The 24,506-nt window shown below is 40.8% G+C and overlaps 2 protein-coding genes across 2 annotated transcripts in view; both read left to right on the top strand.

The window, feature by feature from the left end:
- The first annotated feature begins 350 nt into the window (after positions 1-350).
- Positions 351-24,506, top strand: CSF1 (colony stimulating factor 1). The gene is made up of 9 exons (XM_070745109.1): positions 351-440; positions 6,660-6,796; positions 14,255-14,317; positions 15,690-15,854; positions 17,357-17,522; positions 19,329-20,329; positions 21,965-22,026; positions 23,073-23,128; positions 23,737-24,506. The coding sequence occupies exons 2-8, from the start codon at positions 6,671-6,673 to the stop codon at positions 23,125-23,127; spliced, it is 1,638 nt and encodes a 545-aa protein (XP_070601210.1). The 5' UTR covers positions 351-440; positions 6,660-6,670; the 3' UTR covers position 23,128; positions 23,737-24,506.
- The window catches only part of LOC139165317 (U4/U6 small nuclear ribonucleoprotein Prp31-like), a 38,981-nt gene continuing 37,945 nt past the window's right edge, over positions 23,471-24,506 (top strand). The window contains 1 exon segment of the mRNA XM_070748515.1: positions 23,471-23,495. Within this exon segment, the coding sequence (XP_070604616.1) occupies positions 23,471-23,495 (25 nt within the window).

Here is a 24,506-nt window from a genome sequence, read left to right as displayed (position 1 = left end):
ATCAAGAGGCGAGTGGATCGATCACCGCTGTCCACGAGAGTCGCCCCTTGTTGTTGTTGTTTGACAGCACAGTCTCGGAAAAGCAGAGTAGCAAGTAGCTCGCGAAGGGGGAAGCATAAAAGTGGGGCAAAACCGGCCGAAGAGAAGGAGCGCTAGAAACTGGCGCGGCTCCAAGGTGCTTTCCCATAAACCACATGCTCCGGCGCAGCTCTTTATAAGCGCGACCTCCAGGCAGCCAGCAGTCGAGAGGCAGGCTTTCCTGGGGAATTGTTGCGTCGGAGTGGAAGTACCAGCCCTCTCTTGCCGGCCGCCTGCCTAACCAACGGGAGCGGGACTCATTTGCAAGAAAAAGGCGCGCCCTCTGGCCCTCAGGACTCGAAGCCCCGACGGAGACTTTGGCAGCGCAGTCCCCCCGGAATAAAGAAAAGCGCGCAGCGAAGGTAGGAGCACTTTCGGGGTGGCGGCGTTGGGGAACGAGGCTTGGGCGGCCGGGCGCTCGCCTCATCCGGGCCGGGAGAGTAGTTTGCTTTTGCACCCCAATTCCTTTACCAGCCGTCCCGGTAGCTCAAAAAAAAGGGGGGGGAAAGCTTCGGCCCATTTGCTCCTGAGGGTTGCCCCGTTTTGTCTCGGGCCGGCTGAGGGGAACCTTCCCACCTCCCGCGTTGTTGCCGAGGAAGAATGAAAAATAAAAGCCGTTTGCAAACGTTAGTTAGGCTTTCTAATGAAACGAGTGAAGAGAAAACTGCGCGTAAACCGTGGTTTTATCTCCCCCCCCCCTCAATGTTGAAGCGGGCAGTTAGTTGCAGGACGGCCTAGTGGCCCTTTGGCTCCCTCCTCCTCTGAGGCATTTACTAGGGCTTGTAAATTGGCTCCAGGCTTCTCTCACTCCCCCCCCTCCCCCCCATCTTTCACGCCCTCTCCTGTCAAGTTGCACAAAAGCTGGTCAAGGGGAAAAAATTCTAAAGAAAATTTGAAGTCCCCCTTGAGGAACTGCTCCTCCGGCTCCAGCTGGACAATGTTTGCTTGGAACTGAAGGCCCAAAGGGCATTTTTGGAATAAACATGCATTGTGGGTCCTGAATAAGTTGCTGTTTTCCTTTGGAAATCAGCTGCGCTGTAATGCACTCTCGCATGGCTGTATTAGTGCTACCAGCATGTAGCCGGCATGAAACCACAGCTTAAAATATTGGTTGGGGAGTGGAGCTGTTTGCATAGCCTCAGATTAAAAGGACTGATCAAATGTTGGGGTAAAGTTTTCTCCTGGTATGGAAGTTTTAGAGCACCATAGGATTTTTCTGTTGTTCAGTACTCAAGTAGATAAACCATTCTAGTGTTTAAAGCCCTGTTTTCCAATTTCATTTTTAATGGGGGCAATTGGAACCTTGTTTAAACCAAGTTAATGGCCTTAAATTAGGCTTCCTCTGCATGTGTAGTAGTTCGCTTTTTGAATAGTTAGAATTATATGCCATGGGGAGGGAAACAGGATTTTAGTGATGCTTGGGTGGGGCATGGCAAAAAAAAAGGTTGGGAACCCATGGGTTAAGCCTTAAAACTTTTCTTCCTACATAGCCTTTCTGATTTCTCAAGAGCTTAATTGTAGCCTGGTTTTGACTAGGTTTCTGCTCAAAATAAAAGGGAGCATGCTGAAAAATAAACCATGGTTAACATAACTGGCCAAGCCCCTTATAAAGCAGCCATTCAGAATGGGTACCATCAATGTAAGCCAATAGTAGGTGTATGACAGGTTGGAAGTTAATAAGTTCCAACAACACATGGTTAGTAGTTTTCTGCATCCTTAGGTGTGTTGAGTAAGAGTACTAGACTTCTAGTGTGGGAAGTGAAATTCCTAGGCCTGACTTGCAGAGTATACTAAATACTTGAGTTGTGTGAATGCTTTATGTTCTGGTTTATGGCTTAACCAGGATTGGCTACACTCACATGTTCTGCCACAGTTAAGCAAAATAGGAAGTACTTTTAATGTCTCCTGGTTAAATGGATCTCCTAGGCCAGGTGTAGGCAAAGTCGGCTCTTCTATGACTTGTGAACTTCAAGTCCCAGAATTCCTAAGCCAATAATGTTAGGTCAGGAATTCTGGAAGTTGAAGTCCACATGTCATAGAAGAGCCAACTTTACCTACCCCTGTCCTAGGCCTTTGTTCCTAATTTGAAGGTGATTTGCCATTGCCTTCTCCCTAGGCTGAAAGAGAGTGACTGGCCCAAAGTTACCCCAGAATTTTTGTCTCAGTGCAGTATTAGAATTCACTCTGGTTCCAAGCCCTTGTTTAGTTTTTTAAAAAAGCTTGAAAGAATTCTGTTAATGTTAAGATCCTATAAATCTATTTCACTTTCAAGCTGAACATACAGTATTCAAGGCCTCCCAGGGTTTTCTAAGTGGACATATTAATCACAAAGCATGTCTTTTCCAAACATTTCCTCTTTGGGGGGTTTTCTCTCTTGTCCTCCTTCCTTTTGGACTCTTGCTAAGCTCAGTGAACAAATGATTGGAAACTTTTTGGAAGATTCCCCAAGGTTGTCGGCACCGGCCCTCTGGAACCAACTCCCCCCGGAGATCAGAACTGCCCCTACTCTTCCTGCCTTCCGTAAACTCCTCAAAACCCACCTTTGCCGTCAGGCATGGGGAAACTAAATATCTCCCCCTGGGCACGTTGAAGTTATATATGGTATGCCTGTATGTGTGTATGTTAGTATTGGGGATTCTCTTAAACTTGTAATATTTTAATTAATTGGATTGTATTGGATTGTTTTTCACTTGTTGTGAGCCGCCCCGAGTCTTCGGAGAGGGGCGGCATACAAATCCAAATAATAAATAAAATAAATAAATAAATATCTTTAGAATTCCAAGGCATAAAATAACCCCTATATTGTTCTGGAGGAACAGGACAGCAAGGTGATAAGGATAAGGGGAAGTAGCATGCAGTGGCATCATCCCAGTGGGGAAGTGCGCAGGATCGGAAAGTGAAGTTATGAAAACCAACAAGAGAGAACAGCTGGAAGGTGTAATTGAGCCTTCTTAATCTTGTCTAACATTGGGATGACAGGAGTTGTGCTCCAGTGTATTTGGAAGTACCAGACTAAACAAGTGGCTGAAGTGGCAGAAAAGCATGATATTCTTTTTCATATTTATTACCCATACTTGAAAGTTGATATGAAGCATGATAGAGAGGCACTGCCAGGTTTATTGGTAGGCAAATAAATACTTTTAGTGACCTAAGAATAGGTTTACCACAGCACAGGACCCTGAAAATGATCATCCGATGGCACTAATGAACAAAAAATGTGAAACCTCTCCAAATCTTTGCTGCCCATATTTTTTGCAGTCCGGATATGGAAGCCCAAATAACTGGTTTTGGTCTGTGAAGAACAGAGCAACTTTTCTACTGGAGCATTTTCTTCTATTATTCCTAGTATTTATAGATGGATAATAGATTTATAGATTGAAAATCCTCTGCAGAAGAAACAATTTTTATAGCCTCGGTTGCAAATATATATTAAAAGTATTTGAGAACATTAAAAAAAAAAAGACTCAAATGTCCTGCAGAGGATTCCCAATCATTTAGTGCAAGTGAATTTTCTAAAGACTTTGGTGACTATCTTGGATCGTTTCTTCCATTGCCTTAAATCTCAGGGAGACTTAAGTGGGGGCCTAGAGGTTAGTCTCAACATCTCCACTGACTCCTGTGGTTTGTAGATCCAGCTTTTTCAAATAAGTGACTGGAGCTGCCTTGTGTCTGTTGGTGGTTGTGTCTGTTGGTGCAACTTGGTGGTCTTCTAACTTTTAATTCTTAGCCTTCTTTTTTTCCACGCTGCTGCTCTGTAGATTTGCTCTCTATCTGTAACCATTTTGTGTCCTGTTAAGACTATAACTTTTCTGGGGCTTTTCATAGCAAGGAACTTTGGAACACACTGCTTTGGGAAGCAACAAATGATAAATACCCATTTTTAGCATCTGCAGTCTGTTTTTTGAAACAATGGCAGTTTCAGAAGATACTGAAAGGGAAATTCCAAATTGTTCTGAGGGACTTGAGCAATTTCCTTGGATAAAGAAAATTAGGGGAATGAAAAGAAATGGAGAAGGAGGAGGAACTGGCTGACTTTGGGCCAGTCACACACTTTCAGTCCATCCCACCTCACAGGGTGGTTGTTGTGGAGGAAAAATAGGAAGTAGGTGTGTGAGATATGTTTGAGTTATACAGTATGTAAATATAATAAAGGCAGAATACACATAAATACCTTGAATATTTGTGAATTAAAGCAGTGTTTCCCAACCTTGGCAACTTGAAGAGATCTGGACTTTAACTCCCAGAATTCCCCAGCCATCATTCACTGGCTGGGGAATTCTGGGAGTTGAAGTCCAGATCTCTTCAAGTTGCCAAGGTTGGGAAACACTGACTTAAAGGATTAATTCTTTTAATTCTTAATGTCTTTTCTATGGCTGGGCTAAAACATTCTATTGCTAAGGGTTTGCTCACTTCTTACTGTTTTACATATTGATTGATTGTACTTTTTAATGTTTTGATAGTACTTTTTGTTTGTTGCGTGCAGCTATTATTATTCATTATATTTTTAATCTCACTTTTTTATATATAATTCAAGGCAACAAGCATACATAATATCCCTGCCTCGTACTTTCCCCACAGCAACCTTTGGGGGTGGGTTGAGCTCTGTGGGAGAGAGAATGACTAGCCAAAAGTTGCCCATCCAGCTTTCATGCCTAAAGGGGGCGAGTACAAGTGCGCTAGATTGCCTTCCGTCCCCTGTCCTATTGCTCTCCTATATCTCCTATTCCTATATCTCTTCTTCTATTCTTTCATTGATATGTTCTATTACTATATCTTCTTTTCTATTCTTTCTTAAATATATTTTACTATGAGTATCTCCTCTATAACCTTCATCATGTATTTTACTATGTGTATATAGATATATACCCACTAAAACCCTCATTGTGTATTGGACGAAAGAAAGAAAGAAAGAAAGAAAGAAAGAAAGAAAGAAAGAAAGAAAGAAAGAAAGAAAGCAGGCTAGAATTCACAACCTCCTGGTTTCTGTGCCCATGCTTTCACCAGAGCATATGGTGGTGTATAATTTCTAAATAAATAAATGTGGCATGCAAACAGGACTGCAACAGGCATCTAAAAACTGAACTGAGCAGAGTTGAGAGCTGCAATACTTCATTATGTTGGAGCAAGTATTTTCAACTGCACAAGGAAGGGAAAAACCAGCTTTGTCACAGAGCAGCAGGGAATGTGCAGTCCTTCTGAGCTGTTCACAATGGGGGAAATTCCCAGCTTGGCTACTTGTCTGACCTCTTCTTTTCCTAATAACACAAACATGGAGGTGGAGGGAGAAAAAGAGGCTTGCAGAGCCAGAGTTAACTCTTCAGGGCTTCCTGAAAAAGTTCCTGGATTGTCCCATCAAGTGCACTTTTAAAGCACTCTTGGGGAATTCCTGCCTCACCAGCAGCCCTGCTGTGCTTTGCTGAATAAATGTGGGGGGTTCAGAAATAGATATAGTCCAGAGATTTCTGCAGTCACGGATGCCAGCGGGATGGAAAAGAGTTATTGTTGGAGCCATGCCCAATATGTGGAAATTTGATATGGTCCGTTCCAAGCACAAATTGGTCTGAAGCAAAAGCCCGGTGGGAAAGTACAAATAGTAGAAGGAAATATTACTGTGATATTTTAGCACTGACTTAAAAAAATAAAACTACACTTTTAAAAAAAACCACCAAGCCTCTAAGCAATAATGGATGGTAATTCTGAGACAGTACCACAGTCTTTGCTGGTAAGATATTGTAGCAAAGGGCAGTGGGGGAAGAGAGAATGATTTCCCAGCACTTGTGGTTTGGAAGAAAGATGTGTGGCAAACCACGGGAGGAGAGAAACAAGTGAGGAATCCTCTAGATAAGTTGAGGAAATTCTATGGATACTTGTTTAAAAAAGAGGGTGAGGGAAGACAGAGCACCACATTAGCCAGACATAGGAGAGTTTAGGACATATGGTGGTACCTCTACTTACCTGTACGAACTTAATTAGTTCCATGACCAAGTTCTTAAGTAGAAAAGTTTGTAAGAAGAAGCAATTTTCCCCATAGGAATCAACGTAAAAGCAAATAATGCATGCGATTGGGGAAACCACAGGGAGGGTGGAGGTCCTGTTTCCTCCCAGGAGATTCCTAGAGAGGCCCCACGGAGGCCCTGATTCCTCCAGGAGATTCCTAGAGAGGCCCCACGGAGGCTTCTCCCCACTTTTTCCGGCCCTGATTCCTCCAGGAGATTCCTAGAGAGGCCCCGCGGGGGCTTCTCCCCACCTTTTCCAGCCCTGATTCCTCCAGGTGATTCCTAGACAGGCCCCACGGAGGCTTCTCCCCGCCTTTTCCAGCTACAGTTTCGGAGACTCGGGTTTGTAAGTGGAAAATGATTCTTGAGAAGAGGCAAAAAAAAATTTGAACACCCGGTTCTTATCTAGAAAGGTTCGTAAGTAGAGGCGTTCATAGGTAGAGGTACCACTGTGTTTTTGAAGTATAATGTTGATTTACATTAGAAAGGAAAAACTATGAAATGTAAAGGCTTGCTAAGGACAGTCCTATATATAAGGAGCAGAAAATGCAAGACTCTAATGTGAGACGACTTCTTCATCCACAGCCCAGGAAAACATGGTTGCCTACATGCCATTCGCCTTGTTCCTTCTCGCAACCTGCAGTATCCATGAAACTGAACAGAACCGTTTTGGTTGCCACCGGCTCATCATGCAATCCCACCTTAAGAACCTGACTGATCTGGTGAGTTTATAAAATATATATAGTAAGATATCGATATTAAAAGAACAATGATGTTAAGAAGTAACATATGGGCAGGGTATCTATGCTGATGGTAGCTTGGTAATAGATTTCCAGTTTAATACTCAGGCTGGGTCTGTATTAAATAAAGTTATACTGTACTCATATCTAATTTCCAATGTTTTATGTTGCAACCAATCCTCCTAGTATTAGATTCAGGAAAAAAGTTATTCTTTTTTATAGTAAGGATACCAGGCAACAAGAAAGCAGAGTGGACTCTGAAATTATCTTTGCACCTTTCTCATATTTGCAAAAGCTTGGCCATTCTCAACAAACCTGTAAAATAATTTTGCATTATATCGCTAATGCCAGTGTAGATTCCTATTGAGAGCAACTTGCTAGAGATTCTTACAGAGGTTTGGCTGATGTTTTCCTAATTTGTAGCTTAGTTTCTTTGATTACTGTACCAAAAGCACTGGAAGAATGACTAAGCAAACCAGGAGGGAAACAATGGTTTGTGCATGAATAAAAGTTACTTAGAATTCTGCCCAAAGAATTGATTAAATTACACGTATAACCTTTGATTTGTTTACAATCTCTGTTGGCAAATTTTAGAAGGGATGAAAAATTATGGGAAATAAAGGTAAAAGTTTGCAAGATGTGCATGACCAACAGTATTTTGGTGATCACTCCTCCTAATAACCAATTCAAAACCAGTCGGGCACTGCTGCCTACAAGGGACACTGAAGTCAAGTTATTGGGAAGCTTATTCTATTTTCATTTAGGTTTGGGGGAGGTGTGTCATTTTAGCAATGTTACCCAATACCTCTTCTATGCTGAAAGAAAATGAAATTGCCATTGTAATAAGAGCTGCATGAAGTTCCTACATCCCTGTCCTGTCTTTGGTCCTCTGAGAGCAAACATCCTGCTGTCTAAAGCTGCTTCGGAATGGTCTGATCAATTGGTTAAATGCAGGACTGAAGTTTAATCCAACTTGCCATCTTTTCATTGACATGCCATAATCATTTATTTTATGAAACAAATGTATATGGCCTCCCAATCCACAGAGGATGACTTTGGGTGGCTTATAGCAGTGTTTCCCAACCTTGGCAACTTGAAGATATTTGGACTTCAACTCCCAGAATTCAGGGAGTTGAAGTCCAGATATCTTCAAGTTGCCAAGGTTGGGAAACACTGGCTTATAGCATTAACAATCCAGGATATAAAATGCAGCCACCAGACCAACTGAACACAGTTTGGAATGCAGTGAGATTAGGGCAAAAACCCCTTGAACATTTTGCTGATATTTCTTCTCCTGGTAGTTACTCTGGATAATTCCTCCATCTAGATACTTTATGTATTCTTTTTAGTTGGAGGAATAGCCCAGAGATCAATTATACTTAATTAATGCAGGCTGGATTTTCTTAAGCTAACATAACAGACAAGTTAATGGTCAGGGTGATCTAGAGCTGCAAAACGTTAGAAGCAAAGCCTCCTGGAATCTTGATTTTGCCTAAACTATTAATAAACATTAGGAAATCTCTGCTGCAAGAATTGTTTCCATAACTAACTTTAAAAATCTCAATAATTTTCTTGCCTATAAAATTCCCAGAGGCTTTAAAAATCTCAATAATTTTCTTGCCTATAAAATTCCCAGAGGCTTTACAGAATTCTGATTCAGATAAGATTCACAACAAGAATTATTATTTAGCTAACAAAAATATGAAGACAAAAGGCTGTAAATAGCATTGTTCTAGGAACACTTTCTCTTGTTTTTTTTCTGTCTTTCCCATTTTTGATGCATTTCTGGGATGACCATCCTCTACGAGGATAATAACTGTTTGAGTTGGTCATGTGACTTTATTGAAATCTTTTTGCCATCGTGAAATATTTCTATTCTCCACCATTTTTTGACCAGTACCGAAAAGCTAACTCAGACTTTCCTAGTCATCCATAATTCCAGGCAATTATGTCCAGGTTAGTTGGATAATTGTGGGAATTTTCTTAATACATTTAGACACTATACAAGTTATGGAGGATAGTTCTTGCCTAAAGCAAGCTAGTTTTGCATCCAGAGTCTGCTCTCTGTAATGTTAATGAGATGGCTCTTCTGTCTTAATATCTTTGTGCTGTAAACTAGTAGAATCTGCAAAAACTAACAAGAAAGCATCAACACAAGATGAATAATAGTTCAATGTTTTGATTAACCATATTTATTATAAACAGTTCCTGTTAACATCATTTTCTAAGGATAAATTGTTTTTATTGTTTTGACTTTGGGATAAACCACTAGCAACTCAAGGAATGTTGCCTTGCTAGTGTTCCTCTACAGTTCTCTCCCTAAGGGAAACTAATTTATCCTTGTCTGAAAACATGGTGATTGTAATATGTATATTAAGCAGTGCTGAAACACTTGCTATTTCTCACATGTATTAGTTGCCAAAGAATATTAAAGGAGAATGGTGTATTTGTGATTTATTATTTGTCCCCTTTGAGGAATTTAAAGACACTGGGGTTCGTTGCCATCATATATAATCTATTAATAATGTATAGGGCCAATGTATAGGTTCACTGGACAAGCCTAGTGAAGATGACTGAGGTTCCACATTGCAATACTATTTGAAATAGTTCTTTTTCTGTCATTTCTGAAGAAATAAGAGTCCTCTGCTTGTAGTATGAATCCCTGCCCCTCCTTGTTCTGAAAGTTTCTAGGGAGCTGACAGAAAGCTGGTGGTGGGCAATGTATACTTCAGAGAGAAAGTGTTACCATATGTTTGAAGGGGCAGTGGTGTGGCCCTTCTTCAATAAACATTTCTCAACTGGTATATTCTGAGCAATTATCAGCCTATCTCCAAATTTCCCTTTTAGAGGAAGGTTATGATTGGGTTGGAATTGCATTGGGCTCTGGAAAAAAAATAAGAGGATCTAACCAGTCTGGTTTCAGGCCGTCTCAGCATGGTATTGTGTCCATTGATGATCTCTAATCGGATTAGGATAGTGCAGGGGCAGGCAAAGTTGGCTCTTCTATGACATGTGGACTTCGGGTAGCACGATTGGCTCAGGAATTCAGGGAGTTGAAGGCCACAACTCATAAAAGAGCCAACTTTGCCTGCCCCTGGGGTAGGGCTAATGTAATCCTTGCCCTGCTTGATTTCTCAACAGCTTTGGATATCATTGCACAGTCTTCTGATCCATTTCCAATAGTTAGGAGTAAAGGGCACATCAATTAACCTTTCTAAAGAGATGGCTTCAGTCAGTAATAATGCTGGCAAAAAAAATCATCCTTAGATGTCTCAAGTGGGGAAATTCCCCCAGAACTTGCTACACTCCCAATCCTCTTCAAGATCTTATTGAATCTGCTAGGTGATGTAATTTGGCTGCCTGGAGTCAGGTTTCACCAGAATGCTGACAATGCCCAACTCTGTAGCTTGGGTACTGGAAAACAACTGATGTCACTGAAGGTTGTCCACTAATCTAGAGCTTATCCAAGTATGAATGGGAGTAGAACAGGTTGAGGTCAATCCCAATAAGATGGAGCAGCTGTGGGATTAAAGACAGGCCTCTTCCAGCGGGACTCCAAGCAGGGTTACACTTCTCTGTGCAAATCTAGTTTGGGGGCCTCTTAGATTTATAGTTTCTGCTTGTAGAGTAGGTGGCCTTTTCCTGAGCTACATCAAAGGTGACAATTATAACTCTTCCAGGAACTGCAGACCGCTGCCATTCATGGCTCAGTCCCCTTGCATTTGGAATCTCGTAATACGTAGACCACTGCCCTTGAGAGGGAGCGTTTGGAAATTGCAGCAGTGAAGAGTGAGGGGGCTTGGGTAGTGGTGGATCCTTTTGAAGGAGCTCCTTGTGACGCTTTTATTCAGTTCCAGTTGGCTTCTGATTGTAGTTCAAGGCTTTACCATAGTAATACTGTGTTTCCCCGAAAATAAGACACTGTCTTATATTAATTTTTGCTCCAAAAGTTGTGCTACGTCTTATTTTCAGGGGTGCCTTATATTTCTCAAATAAGACAAATTCACAGGCAGAAAAGCTGACACCCCCAAAGAAAGTGTACCATATGGTACACTGATTACGGTACAGTACCTGTCAGAATGGCACCCACACACACAAACGACGGCACTTATATGGTACAACAGTATACTCCCGCTATTGCAGCTTCCGGCCACCAGAGGAACTACTTCCTGGTTTGGGGATATCTTTAGAGGCATTTTTTTTCCATAATAAGGTTTCGCAAACTGTGAAGCATCCCTCCTTTGCGGGAGGTACAAGCAAGAGTCCAAGAGAAGTGTGAAGAACCTTTTAGTTTCAACATTAAATAAGGGAGGCGTGATGGCAACAGGTTTAAGAAACCCTGCCGTATAATATCCGCCCATTTCAATAAGGCCCAGCAGAGTAGAATTCTGATGTGCCTCTTCAACTAGAGCAGGGGTGTCAAACTCGATTTCGTTGAAGGCCACATCACAGTTGGGTTTGACCTCAGGGAGCCAGGGTGGACATGGCCAGCTTGATGTCACTTAGGTCGGGGGTGCCTGTGGCAGCCAAAGTGCTCAGCCAGCAAAAATGGGCTCCCAAGCTCCATTATTGGCTGCAACGGCCTCCTGCAACCCTTTGTCAGGAAAAATGGAGCTCAGGATGGCCACAGATGATCCTCCCAAGCTCCATATTTGCTAGCAGATGCACCACAGACAGTCCTTTGCTGTTTCCAAGATGGCCCTGCGAGCCAGATCTTAGCACCCCGTGGGCCGAATCCTTGAGTTTGATACCCCAGAACTACAGTGTCATCTGTTGGGATCAACAGTTGCTGCTGTTCTCCTCTGGAATCCCAGCTACCGCACGAATCCCAGCGGCCAATAAGGTCCCACAGAGTTGGCCTTCTCCGGGTCCCGTCGACTAAACAATGTCGTCTGGCAGGCCCCAGGGGAAGAGCCTTCTCTGTGGCGGCCCCGGCCCTCTGGAATCAACTCCCCCCGGAGATTAGAACTGCTCCAACCCTCCTTGTCTTCCGTAAACTACTCAAGACCCACCTATACCGCCAGGCATGGGGGATCTGAGACATCTTTCCCCCAGGCTCCTTATAATTTATATTCGGTATGTATGTGTTGTCTGGTTTTAATATGATAGGGTTTTAGTTATTTCTTTTAATATTAGATTTGTGCCATTATAATATTGTTTTTATCATTGTTGTGAGCCGCCCCGAGTCTTCGGAGAGGGGCGGCATACCAATCTAATAAATTGAATTGAATTGTATTGTGTGAGATGTGATTGGCCCCTTCCCTTCTGAATGTTAGAAATCTGATGAAAGCAAGGTTGTTCCATCAAGCCAGGAGACTGGGTTGCTGTAATGCCCTTTTAGTTGGAAGAGTAAGTATCCCCTGCTGTTAATGTTTTCAGTCTCAGCTTCAGGTTCCACAGGAACATCTTTAGTCACTGATTTACTTGACTGTATTTTTTTTTAAAAAAAAATACATTTATATATTGGGAACCTTTATTGAGGACCACATCACAGTTGTGTTTGATGTCTATCACTCATTGTCAGGAGTTGGAGCAGCCTGTAAATCCTGCAAACAAACCAATAAATAAATAAATAATAGACACTGGAATTGAGAGTGAGCCTTAATTTAATAACAGGTAATGGATAATATAATTTGAATTGGTAGAAATAATTTATAGTTTTAACTTTCTCTTTTTAAAAAAGTCTCCCTTTGAAAGGAATAATAGCTTGTTCACTTTGTTTATTAAAAGTTCCCATTTTATTCAGTATCTTTTCTAAGCCAAGGAGAATGAGTCATTTCTAACTCATACTATTTCTCAAATATTACCCTGCCACACCTTAATGGAGTTCATTGTTCGAAAAAATGCACTGCTGATTAATTTTGCAGTCATTTTAACATTAGTTGGTATATGTTTACTTTAATGATTCCAATTTCTAATATTATGGAAGTACTGTGTACTCATTTGGCACTATTTATAGCCAGTATATGGCATATTACTATCATAAAAATCTCCCTTCCCTACTCCCAAAGAGAATACAGATTTTGGAACAGAGAGTGGGATTTTCAAGCCACTTAGATCTAGGAAAAGAATTTGATTAACAAAACGTATATGTAAAAACACTGTGAATTCCCTAGTTGAATGCCTTTAAATCAAGTGGGAAGTTGCAAGATTGACTGAACAAGCAATTTTAATGATGCTTGTCATGTTTTAACAACGTTCATTCAGAGGCCCCATTGCATCATTTATTTCAGTAGCTGTTGCAAAAGCTGAATTATACTTGCAGGGACACCTGATTTTGGTAAGCTGCTTTTTTCATTCTAGTGTGATTTTCCTCATTATATCTAACAATAGCCCTAATGATGGAATTAAATCAAAGCAACAAATAGAATTGTTTTTTTAATGATCATTTGAAGTTACCAAGGCTACAGAAAGGATGGTTTACAGCCCTTAAAGCACTTATGGCAGTCATAAAATATTACACTCACACACACACACACACACTTCCATGACTGCATTTGAGCACTTGAAAACTGGCTCACATTTACAACTGGTTGCAGTGTCCTGCAGTCACACGACTGTGATTTATTTATCTATTTATTGGCCAGTTTGTAGCCCAAAGGAAATGCCCATCTGAGATAATGAATTCAGACTTACGACCGTGTGATAAGCTTAATGTCCACTGTAAAAATAGACATAAAATAGTCAGGTAGGTGCCTCAACCTGCAACTGTCATGATTTGCCACCAAAATTTTGCTCCCAATTGCCACCATAAATCAAGGACTATGCTCAGGGAAGAGAACGGCTGTGAAATGTGAATCCCAGAATAGTGGAAATTGTATAATTTCTTTTCTGGTTTTGTTGCTTGAAGAGTCTTTCATCAGAGTATCCAGAAAGCAGAAACTCTGGTTCCGATTGCCAGAGTTTTATTTAGTTAGCTGGTTGTGCCTAATTGTTGCTGTCCTGGCTTAGAATCCATTTTGGCAGACTCAAAAACTCCCCCATCCTTTGGGCAAGCAGGGACAGGTTGAAGATGGTAAACCCAAAACCGAAAGTGATGCTCTTAAACTGTTTATCATTTTTGAGATAATAAGCCAAGCTTTTTCCCTCATTGATTTCCTGCTTGCTGTTTCCTGAGTGGTTCTGTGATGTTGCTGATGATTTTGCCATTGCTATCAGAGCCACGGATGTGCCATTTTGACAGATCCAACTCTTGATCAATTGCTGTGGTTAACTCTGAACCATTCCCTGATTTATTTATCCCGAACATTTATTTTTCTTGCAACTCCCTAAAACGAATTCTAGGTTTATGCAAGGAATTCAGTGTTCTAACCTTGTTATGCTCTCACTAGTGTTTACATTTGCCCTAGATATCATGGCTTCCTTGAAACATTCTTTGGATTCATAAAGCTAAAATAGAGCAAGTTTAATGGGCATTTACCCTGTATTTTTTCCTTACAGATTGATAGCCAGATGGAAACTTCCTGCCTGCGATCTTTTGAATATGTGGATGAAAGGGAACTGGTAAGTTGCAAGAGTTTGTCCTCTTGTATTCAATTTGTCACATTGCTAATTAGAGTTTATATAAGAACTTATAATGTCCAGAGTTTGGAGCAATAGATTTCAATGTATTTTTAAAGATTTTTTTCCTTGAGCATAGTCACTACTAGGAGATTCCAAATCAGAAATTTCTATCATGTTAAATCTTGAGAATTCCAGTTGGTTTTGAAACTGTGGATTGCTTAAAATCACTGGACCGTGATTATTTTTTCCCACAGTTACCAGAGAAAGATTATCATTCAATTTAGTTAGCTTTCAAAACTTTTAGGGGGAAACCCTAAGAGTCTCTGTAACCCAATTGAAAGTTACTGTTTTTAAATGCTTAAAAGGTTTTAAAGGATTAGATCTTGCCTGCATTATTAATTTGTATGCCATTAGAATTTGCATCAGCAGTCAGTGCCTTCTACGTATTCCTGTAAGATGTTACAGAAGTCATTCACATCTAGTTCAGTGGTCCCCAAACTTGGCAACTTTAAGATTTGTGGACTTCAACTCCCAGAATTCTCCAACCAGCATAGCCAGAATTCAAGGAGTTGAAAGCCACAAGTCTTAAAGCCAAGATTGAAGACCTCTGATGTAGTTTTTCATCTGGTCCATTGTGAGCTCATAGACAAAATATCCCAAGAGGAGTTAATGAGTCTTTGATCCTGCTGTTGTTCATTTCATTGACTACCTCTTTGAATCCTTTGTAATTGAAGAACAATTATATTGATCATCTTCAAGGCTATTTTTACCCTTGTCTCTTTTTAGAAAGAGAAACAAGAAAAAATAACACTTGATTAGATTAGATTAGATTAGATTAGATTAGATTAGATTAGATTTATTGGATTTATATGCCGCCCCTCTCCGCAAACTCGGGGTGGCTCAAAACAATAATAAAAAAACAGTACATAATAACAAATCCAATGCCCACCAATTTAATTACAATTTAAAATTAGTAATTTCATAAAACAATCCCAATATATATAAAAAACAGGCACACAGTCAATCAACAAAACAACATGGGCAAGGGGGAGATGTTTTAGTTCCCCCATGCCTGACGGCAGAAGTGGGTCTTAAGGAGTTTACGAAAGGCAGGGAGGGTGGGGGCAATCCTAATCTCAGGGGGGAGCTGGTTCCAGAGGGTCGGGGCCCCCACAGAGAAGGCTCTTCCCCTGGGTCCCACCAGACGACATTGTTTAGTCGATGGGACCCGAAGAAGGCCGGGTCTGTGGGACCTAACCGGTCGCTGGGATTCGTTCGGCAGGAGGCGGTCCCGAAGATCTGAACAATGCTAACTTTTTCACGTCGAAACTGAATATTTTCATTGCTGACATCTATATTTATTATCTTCTAGGATAATACTGAATGCTTTCTCAAAGCCGCCTATCATCCCCTGAAATCTATCATCGATAATATTACATTCAAGAATAATACTCTAAACTACGTGAAACTCCATCTGATAAAGAGCTTACACTTGGACCTTGGAAAATGCATTAAGCCTCGTGATGATAAGAATAAGGTAATTTTTACTGATCAGTTTTGAAATCCTCAGAAATGATGCTAATACATTTAACGAGACTGAAAAACTGATTGACAACTGACATTAAATTAATGCCGAGGATGCTGAGGAGAGAATTGGGGGGGGAAATGCTTTGGCCTGCCTTTCCTTGAATGTGCCTTCTTTTTAGAGAAGTTGGGATTGAACCACATATAACCTTAATCCAGGGATAGTATTCTACCAGTTCGTACATGTTCAGGCAAACTGGTAGTTCCAATGATAAGCTGGAAGCGAACCAGTTCACTCCAACAATCAGGTCCACCTGCTCACCTATTCCTACACTTTACTTACCTTTATCTTCTCAGCTGATTGGCACAGCATAGCAGATTGCTGCACCTCCGCTGTGTTACTCCCAAGTGATAGCATAGAAGGTTAGTATTTGTAAAACTGCGCATGGAAAGTGTGCAATTACCAAACCGGTTGCTAAACCAGCAGCATCCCACCACTGCCTTAATCACATTTTTAGACTTCCCATACAGCTACATAATTTTAAAGCATGGTACCTAAAGACAGGGCGGGAAGGGAGTTAGTTTGGGGTATTTGAAGCAATGGATAGATTTCAGCCAGCTGCTTCTTCCTCCAGGTTCTTGCTATCTACAATGGGAAGGAAATGCTTACAGTTTAACAGCTGTAGCTATATTTTTGGTTGGTGTTATGTTATGCTGGCCCATAGAAAAAAAATGCAAAATGTATCATCTGGGTGATAACATTTAGGACCAATCAAAATGACTCAAAAAGGCATGCACTCTTTTAAAATGTCCAGAATTTTTCATCAATTAAAATGTCCCCAAATATGAGAGAAAGAAATATTAGGAAAATCCCCCAAATAGGTTATCAGTTTTAATCAATGGGATCTGCGGAATCAGTCTGGAAATAGTTTGTGGATTGAATGTCTGGAAATCAGTCTGGAAATAGTTTGTGGATTGAATGTATAATAGTTTGTGGATTGAATGTATAATACTGTATATTGTATTTGGTTACACTTAATCTTTAGGGGCTGAAAGTTCCTAAGAGACACAGATGAGGGAAGTACTTGCTCTATCCCACTGATCCTTTTAATCCTATTGATATGTTGAATATGCCTTATAGGATCTTCAGTATGGAGTTGAGAATAGACCTTGCTTATATGCTGCTCAAAAAATAAAGGAAACACTTAAACAACACAATATAATTCCAAGTAAATCAAACTTCTGTGAAGTCAAACTGTCCACTTAGGAAGCAACACTGATTGACGAATCAATTTCACATGCTGTTGTGCGCATTCAACTTTGTACAGAACTAAGTATTCAATGAGAATATTTCAAATCTAGGATGTGTTATTTGAGTGTCCCCTTTATTTTTTTGAGCAGTATAGAAACTATTTTTGTAGTTGATTGGCTGGTGATACTTTTTTATGCTGCCATAGATACAATAGCAGTTAATTTTGTTTCTTTTCTCCTCCTGTTTTCTGTTTACTCTGAAAGAAGTGCGTCAAGACCTTCTCTCGTACTGCAGAGGAGACTTTGCAACTGGTGCTCAAATACTTTACGGAAGCCAGGAATTTTCTGAGCAAGGGAACATTCACAGATGATTGCAATGGAGTCTTCCAGAAGTGCACAGAATCCCAGGAGAAGGAGACTATTTCTCCAGGTAAACAATTCAAGACTTTCATGTGTGCATTTTCTGCCAATTGTTTGGCATAGAGTTGGGGAGTGATGGTTTTAAATTGGGTGACAGCATTTTGTGGCTTTTATATATATGTGCATTTATGTTTGTGCAGCAGGCTTCTCTGTGCATTTATATGTGTAAGTGTTGTCTATTGTCTGCTGGAATGCAAGCCTTAGAAGTTGAAAGACATCTCATTTTTAATGGAAATGCAGTAGGCCTCTTTAATTTGAAGTGAGGGCAACACTGAATCTATTTAAGTCTGATAGAGCTGCAGATTCCTGACTCCTGTGTGCATAAATAAGAGTTGTGGTGGCACAGTGGTTAAATGCAGTGTTGCAGTCTGACTCTGCCCACTGCCCGGAATTCAATCCTCACTGGCTTAAGGTGGACTTAGCCTTCCATCTTTCTGAGGTCAGTAAAAAGAGGACCCAAATTTTGGGGGGAAATATGCTGACTCTGTAAACTGCTTAGAGAGGACTTTAAAGCATTTATGTAAGAGGTATTTCTAGTGCTATATAACAGGATGTTGTGGATTTTAACACACTGTCAGTTGAAGTTCTTTCCTTCCTCATTACCCGTTGTTCTGTGTTAATCAACTTTAATATTTCTGTATTTTCTTTGCCCTCAGTCACATATTTGTCTTACGTTAGCGTTGAGAGAAACTTCAAGCAGTACATATAAAGACTGCCTAAAAGCCTAGCATGGAGCCATTTGTAACAGATATTACTTTTCTTCTAAGTATCTTCACAATCAACTTCAAAACTGCAGGATTTCTGCTTAAAGATGCAAGAATCCTAGAATAATAATAATTAATAATTTATTTGTATGCCGCCCCTCTCAGAGGACTCGGGGCGGGTGCCTGACCACCAGAAATATGGGATCTTTTAATATTATGACAGAGAATTTGACATATGTTGCTGACATGGACCTCAAATAAACGGAGAGGCTAAGCTGCAAAGATGGGAATAAGTTGAGAAGACATTGCATTCTCTTATCCATCTGTCTTTCTCTGTGTGTGCACACATCCTTTTTTAAAACAAATTCAGCTTGGAAGATCCACATAAAATGCTCCAATTCTTAATGGTCCTAGCATTATTCAGGCAAAATTGAATGGAATCTTTATAGCTGGGCTTTTCTCAACTTTTTAAATCTTCTTCCAAATCAACCTCATTTTTAGTTTTATTACTTTGAGATCCAGTGAGATAACGAAGCCTCCAGTGCTTCTGAATGGTTGCCAAGGAGAATGCAGTCACTGTCTGACCTGAAAGCCTGTCTTGAGTTCATCTGTGTTCTTGTGGCAGTTTATGATTTATGTCTGTGCATGCAGAATCTATACTATAGATTCACTTGTTATGGCCATGAATATCCATATCGCCATTCCAATGGAGAAATTTGCTTTGATTTTCTGGACAACTGAATCCTGATCCAGTGCTTGACCTCATTTGTATATGATTTCGCCATAAACTTTAGTTGCATGAGCTCTTTCTTGGTGTTGCTACCCAAAGCTAATCTTACACTGTTTTCCTCCATCCATTAATTCATTCATTAATCTTCCATCCTCAAAAGTTCTTTCTGCATCCTGCTGCTGGTTGCCTTGCTTTGTTTCAGTTTTAACCTACGGTTTCTTCTGTTGCTTTTCGCCATGATTAGAAAAAAGGCTGAAATTGGGTGTTGGCATGGTAGCTTAAAGGTAGTGTCTAATTTGAGCTTAATGCAACCCTCTGGTTCTTCTTGCCTCTTAAGAAGCTGATTACTCTACGGCCATTCTCTCTATCTGGATCTTTTCAGGTGTGGTTTCTGCCTTGGATTGCAACTGTTCATCTGCAAGCTCGATCAATTTAGAAGGCTCCACAGATCTCCTTCCAACTTCTGAGTCTTTCTCTTCCATTGCAGAGCAGCTGGACAGCAGGAAGACAGCTGTCAGCATTCTCCAACTACTAAGGCTTCCTGACAATACTCAAGCTCATAGTAGGTTAGAGAGCGATACCAGGTCTAGGGTGATTAGAAGTACTGATAAAAGCCAAGAAATCACTGAAAGCCTGGATTTCGGGGCTGGCATTGAGGTCATATGGCCACCATCATCATCACCTTCTCTTTCTATCCAGAAACAGTTGGAATCCATGGAGACCAGATCTCCCTCCCTGGATTCCAGAGCTGGAGAAAGCCAGAAAAGATCTGATGAGTTAGCTTCTCAGCATCCCCCTCTCTCTGACTTAGCCAAACCATTTCTCAGTCAGCCATGGTTTGAGATAAAAGAAAAAACCGAGGCCATTCCAGGACTCGCATCTGATCAGGATATTACTATTGCCAGCAGTGCTTTCAGATTAACTCTGACATCATCGTCCAATCTGGAGCATATAGACAGCTCTAGTGCGCCCCCCAGTGGCAGTCCCCATGTCCTGGGCCCCAACGATCCTGTCTCGGCAAAACAAGATCCTTCTAGATTTGTGGCCACCATAGAGAGTTCCTCACCTCCCAAACAAATATCCCATGAAAGCTACTCCTGGGGAAAGCAAAATAACAGAGATAAAAACTCCAAAACCCTGCAGAACACCCAGCTGCGGGAGAGACGAGAAGAGGGTCTGGCCAACAAGGACAGGGAATTGGAGGATAGCCTGCTGGGACCCAGCTTTGATCTGAACTTCATTCCTCCGAACGCAGAGAAGCGCATCAAGAAGTCAGAGCCCAGAAATATCCAAGGGACGTCTGTGACATATGTGGTGATACCCAGTGTCCTGGGAATTCTCCTAGCCCTGGGGGGCCTGCTCTTCTACTTGCATAAATCCAGGGTAAGGTTGAGTCCCGCCTTAACAAACGTACATCTTCATTCTTTTCCTGTCTTTCTCTCTCTCTCTCTCTCTCTCTCTCTCTCTCTCTCTCTCTCTCTCTCTCTCTCTCTTGGTGGCAAATTTGAGGCATAGAGTTTCCTGTAGTGCAGATGGTAACATAGAACTCTCGTTTAGAGAGAAGTGTAGCTTCTTGGCCCAATGCAAAACTTTGTCGGTTCAATACCTGCTATCCTCGAGACAGGTCTGGAAAACCAGTTGTGCTAGGTATGCGCAACAACGTTAGATGCGGAATAGTTTCTGTAGAAGATTGACGGTAGAAAAAGACCTCATGGTCCATCTAGTCTGCCCTTATACTATTTCCTGTATTTTATCTTACGATGGATATAGGTTTATCCCAGGAATGTTTAAATTCAGTTACTGTGGATTTACCAACCACGTCTGCCGGAAGTTTGTTCCATGCATCTACTACTTTTCCAAAACCACTTTCCTTGCATTTCCATTAAGTAGTTCCTGAAACTCAACTTATGTTTTGTTTGCTGTTGTAAAATATCTTCCTTCTCCTTTTGTTTTCATTCGGATGCGAAAAAAGGGGGCAGGATTTGTGGGGTGCATCTTATCTCATGCATGCTTTGCAGTGGTAACTCTGTCTTGGGTTGCCCAGGCCATCTTAATTCCTAGAGCTTCCTACGCCACACAAGATGCAAGCATTGCTTAAGGCGGAGTACTTCCCATGCTGCCCAGCCTCACAACTCTGCTTCTTAAAAGTTCTTGGCTGTAAAAGTACAGTGCTTAGAACTGGTGTCTGGGAAGCACCTCCTGTGATTCATCTTTTAATTCCTAGAATCAGGAAAGGGTTGGAAAATGTTCCTAAGTAGCTTGAAAGTCTTATGGAGTTGAAGAAAAATTACAAGTGCAATAAATATCTTTCCAGGTTGAACAGGGCAAGATGTAGTTTGGCATACTAGAGACAATGTTGACATGCACTGGGATTAAATATTATTGCATGTATAGTACACTTAGTACATTATTTACAAGAACTGCTTCATAGGAAGGAAGAGGAAACAAGTTATCTCTTGATTTATGGGGCTGGCACAGTGTCTTCCAAGGCTGAAATCTGTTCCTGCTTGTTTCACAAACAGTTTACATAATTAAAAGGGGGAAGGGGGATACATTCAAGGAATGCCTTTGACTACACAGAAGCAGTTATAGCTATCTTTTTGTTAAAAGTTGTCATTTATCATTGCTCAATAAGAAATGGAGTAACCTTAGAAAGCCTGGAGGTGGTGAGGATAGAATCTAATGTTGGGCTTGACATGTGCCCCGAAAGGCATTCTTTACTTTTAAATGGCATGCCAAGAAACCACACTGTGAAAGTGTGCTGAACAAAATTAAATTTGATTTAAAAGTTGGTCTGTGACTAATAATATGGAGGCTGGCCATATTCAAAGGCAGCTGTTATGTTTGTTGGTAGAAGTTGGAGTAGTTTTCAGTTTTGTTTCTCCATTTTCTCTTAAGAGAGTCACAGCTTTTAGTTAGAAATCCCGTATCAATTATACCAGCAATTCAGCCCACTCATGATTGTTTCACATCAGAGTTCTTTGTTCCACTACCCAATTCTTATTTTATTTCATACAGATCCTAAAAAAGAGGCGGACACAGCAGATGGAGAATAATGTAAAACGAACAGAAGAACAAAGGTAAGAAATTAGATGATCATGAAGCCTGCCTGTAAAACTAGATTTTCATCTGTTAGCTTCTATTTTAGATCAATTATTCCTGAGTTATAGGTCCTCCCTTTCTTGCTGCATATTTCAGATTCTTATGTTTAAACTCACTGAATTGCCCCTCGGGATCTTGAATGTACTCCTGTGGGGTTGAATTTTTGGGCTACTGTGGGAAATGTGCCAATGAGATTTCCAACTTCAGTGGTACTTCTACCTAAGAAAGTCTCTACTTAAGTACTTTTCTAGATAAGAACCGGGTGTTCAAGATTTTTTGGCTTCTTCTTAAGAACCATTTTCTACTTAAGAACCTGAGCCTGGAAAAATTTCCCAGGAAATATGAGAGCGGCACAGTGGCGCCAGTGTATGGGAGGCTGCCTTGCGCTGGGTGTATGGGAGGCGCTTGCTCCTCCTTGTCGCCACAGAGTCCCTCTTTTTTTTTAAGCCTTAATGTTTTGCATTTTTTTGATTCCCCTCACCCCACCTTCTTCCTTCAGCAGTGACTGTCCTCCTCCTCTTCTTCCTCCTCCTCCTCCCACCCAAATTCCAAGCTTTTATTTCTTTCCTAATGGGTTTGCACGCATTATTTGCTTTTACATTGATTCCTACTTACAAACTTTTCTACTTTAGAACCTGGTCACAGAACGAATTAAGTTCTTAAGTAGAGGTACTACTATATGTTGTGGTGCAAATTGAGGGCACCAGGTCATCGAAAGTTGTACGAAATATTGGCTAATGAATCATCAGTTCTTCCTCTTTGTTTATTTATTTTTATTTATTTATTTTGTCCAATACAAATTGAAAGTTAAGGAGAATAAAAACGTGTAGTAGTAAATATCAGGGAAGGGATAGAAGAAGATATATGAGAATAGAATACATCAATGAAGAGTAGAGGAAGGAAATATGGATGGGAGAAAAGATATATAAAATATAGGAGAGACAATTGGACAGGGGACGGAAGGCACACTAGTGCACTTATGCTCACCCCTTTGTCTTTTAAAATTCCTTTTCCTTTTTTGTAGGTCATTGAGTGGAGAGGAGGGACACTTGGAGTTGCAGATTCAAAGGGAAGTATGAGGTAGGTTATCTTTTTCATTTTCTCAGAGAAAATGTTGTCCGTTTATGTTGTCCGGCTTACAACAGTTACACTGTATATATGCATAAACATACAGTTTGCTATGAATACTAAATGCTAGAGCCAGAAAGGGGAATATTACTGTCTTGTCCAGAATTTTAGATATATTTTGGTGCCTTGTTGGAAACAAGTTGCTGGATTGGTCAAGCCTTAGCAGGTGCCCTGGGGTCGTGTATTATTCTTCGTAATTAGCTGGATGCCGATGGGCCCATGCAACCTGCTACCTTGTTTCTGTGTAGGTACAGGTTTCCTGTTAACTATAAGTAGGTGCTATGGAATGTAACTATGTCCTTAGGGTTAGCAGCAGCAGGTAAGCATCGACATACCATCCATTCTTAGTCTGGAAAAAAAAAACCTGCATTCTTATGTGACTGCTTTTTGTGTGAAGTCAAAGGTCATGCATGAGAAATGAAGTTGGATCTTTGCATATGCCTTAGCAAAAGTTAACTTCAGTGATTTGTAATAAAAGAATGGCCTGAACTTTACTTCTTAACTCATTGACACTATTCGAAATTAAACAGTGATGGTTCTTCATATCTTCTTATTTTCAGTTGCACCATTCCCTCTGAAATGAGAAACTGCCTGGGGTTTTGGACTGAAAGCCCCACTTTCAAAGTACAGTTCTGTTGCTATTATTGGGAGAAATTGCACAAAGGAAACTCTGGAACTGAAGCCACAGCAGTACTTTTCCATGAAGACTGTTTTTATACTTTTTTTTTAAATAGGAAGGAATTTATCAGGAAAATGGACGCTATTTATTTCAGGTAGCCAAGATTGGTATTCACAAGTTGCCTTTTTCCTGCCGTTCAGCTGACAAACTGGAGCTTGAGAAAAGGAAGGTAGTCACTTGGACTGCAAAATCCCATGTCTGATGGAGATGGTCTACTAAGAACTACTGTGCCTATTCCATTCTGATAGGGAACAGTTGGCATCCTCTTCAGATCTGTTAGGAGTGGATTCTGCAGTTTGAACAGCCATGCTGAAGAAGGTGAATGAAAATTGTCTCCTTACTTCTTACTTTAGAGCTTCTGGCCTTTGGAACTGCTGAAGACTTCAAGACCTCAGCCTCATGCCAGCTATTAAGGCACTTTGTCCATCTCTTAAGCTTTGTAGGTTGTAAAGTACAGTTCTATGCATAATAGCATCCAGTAAGCACTCCGCATAATATAACACACGGTTCAGGGAAAGTTGCTATCTACTTTTCCAGGAGCTTACAGTTTTATTCCCAGGATCCATTTTTAACCTTATCATACAAAATGAGAAATGTTTTTAAGCCTTAAATTTTAACTTATTAATAAAATGGATTTTACTTAGTTTTTAG

The sequence above is a fragment of the Erythrolamprus reginae genome, chromosome 3 (assembly GCF_031021105.1).
Source record: "Erythrolamprus reginae isolate rEryReg1 chromosome 3, rEryReg1.hap1, whole genome shotgun sequence".
NCBI lineage: Eukaryota > Metazoa > Chordata > Lepidosauria > Squamata > Dipsadidae > Erythrolamprus > Erythrolamprus reginae.
Note: the sequence above shows the minus strand (reverse complement) of the source record. Positions and strands in the feature narration are given on the sequence as shown.

Coding starts and splice junctions, on each gene's coding strand:
- CSF1 (XM_070745109.1), top strand. CDS start 6,671: ATGGTTGCCTACATGCCATTCGCCTTGTTCCTTCTCGCAACCTGCAGT. Junction 14,318..15,689: donor ATGTGGATGAAAGGGAACTG/GTAAGTTGCAAG, acceptor ATTATCTTCTAG/GATAATACTGAATGCTTTCT. Junction 17,523..19,328: donor GAAGGAGACTATTTCTCCAG/GTAAACAATTCA, acceptor GGATCTTTTCAG/GTGTGGTTTCTGCCTTGGAT.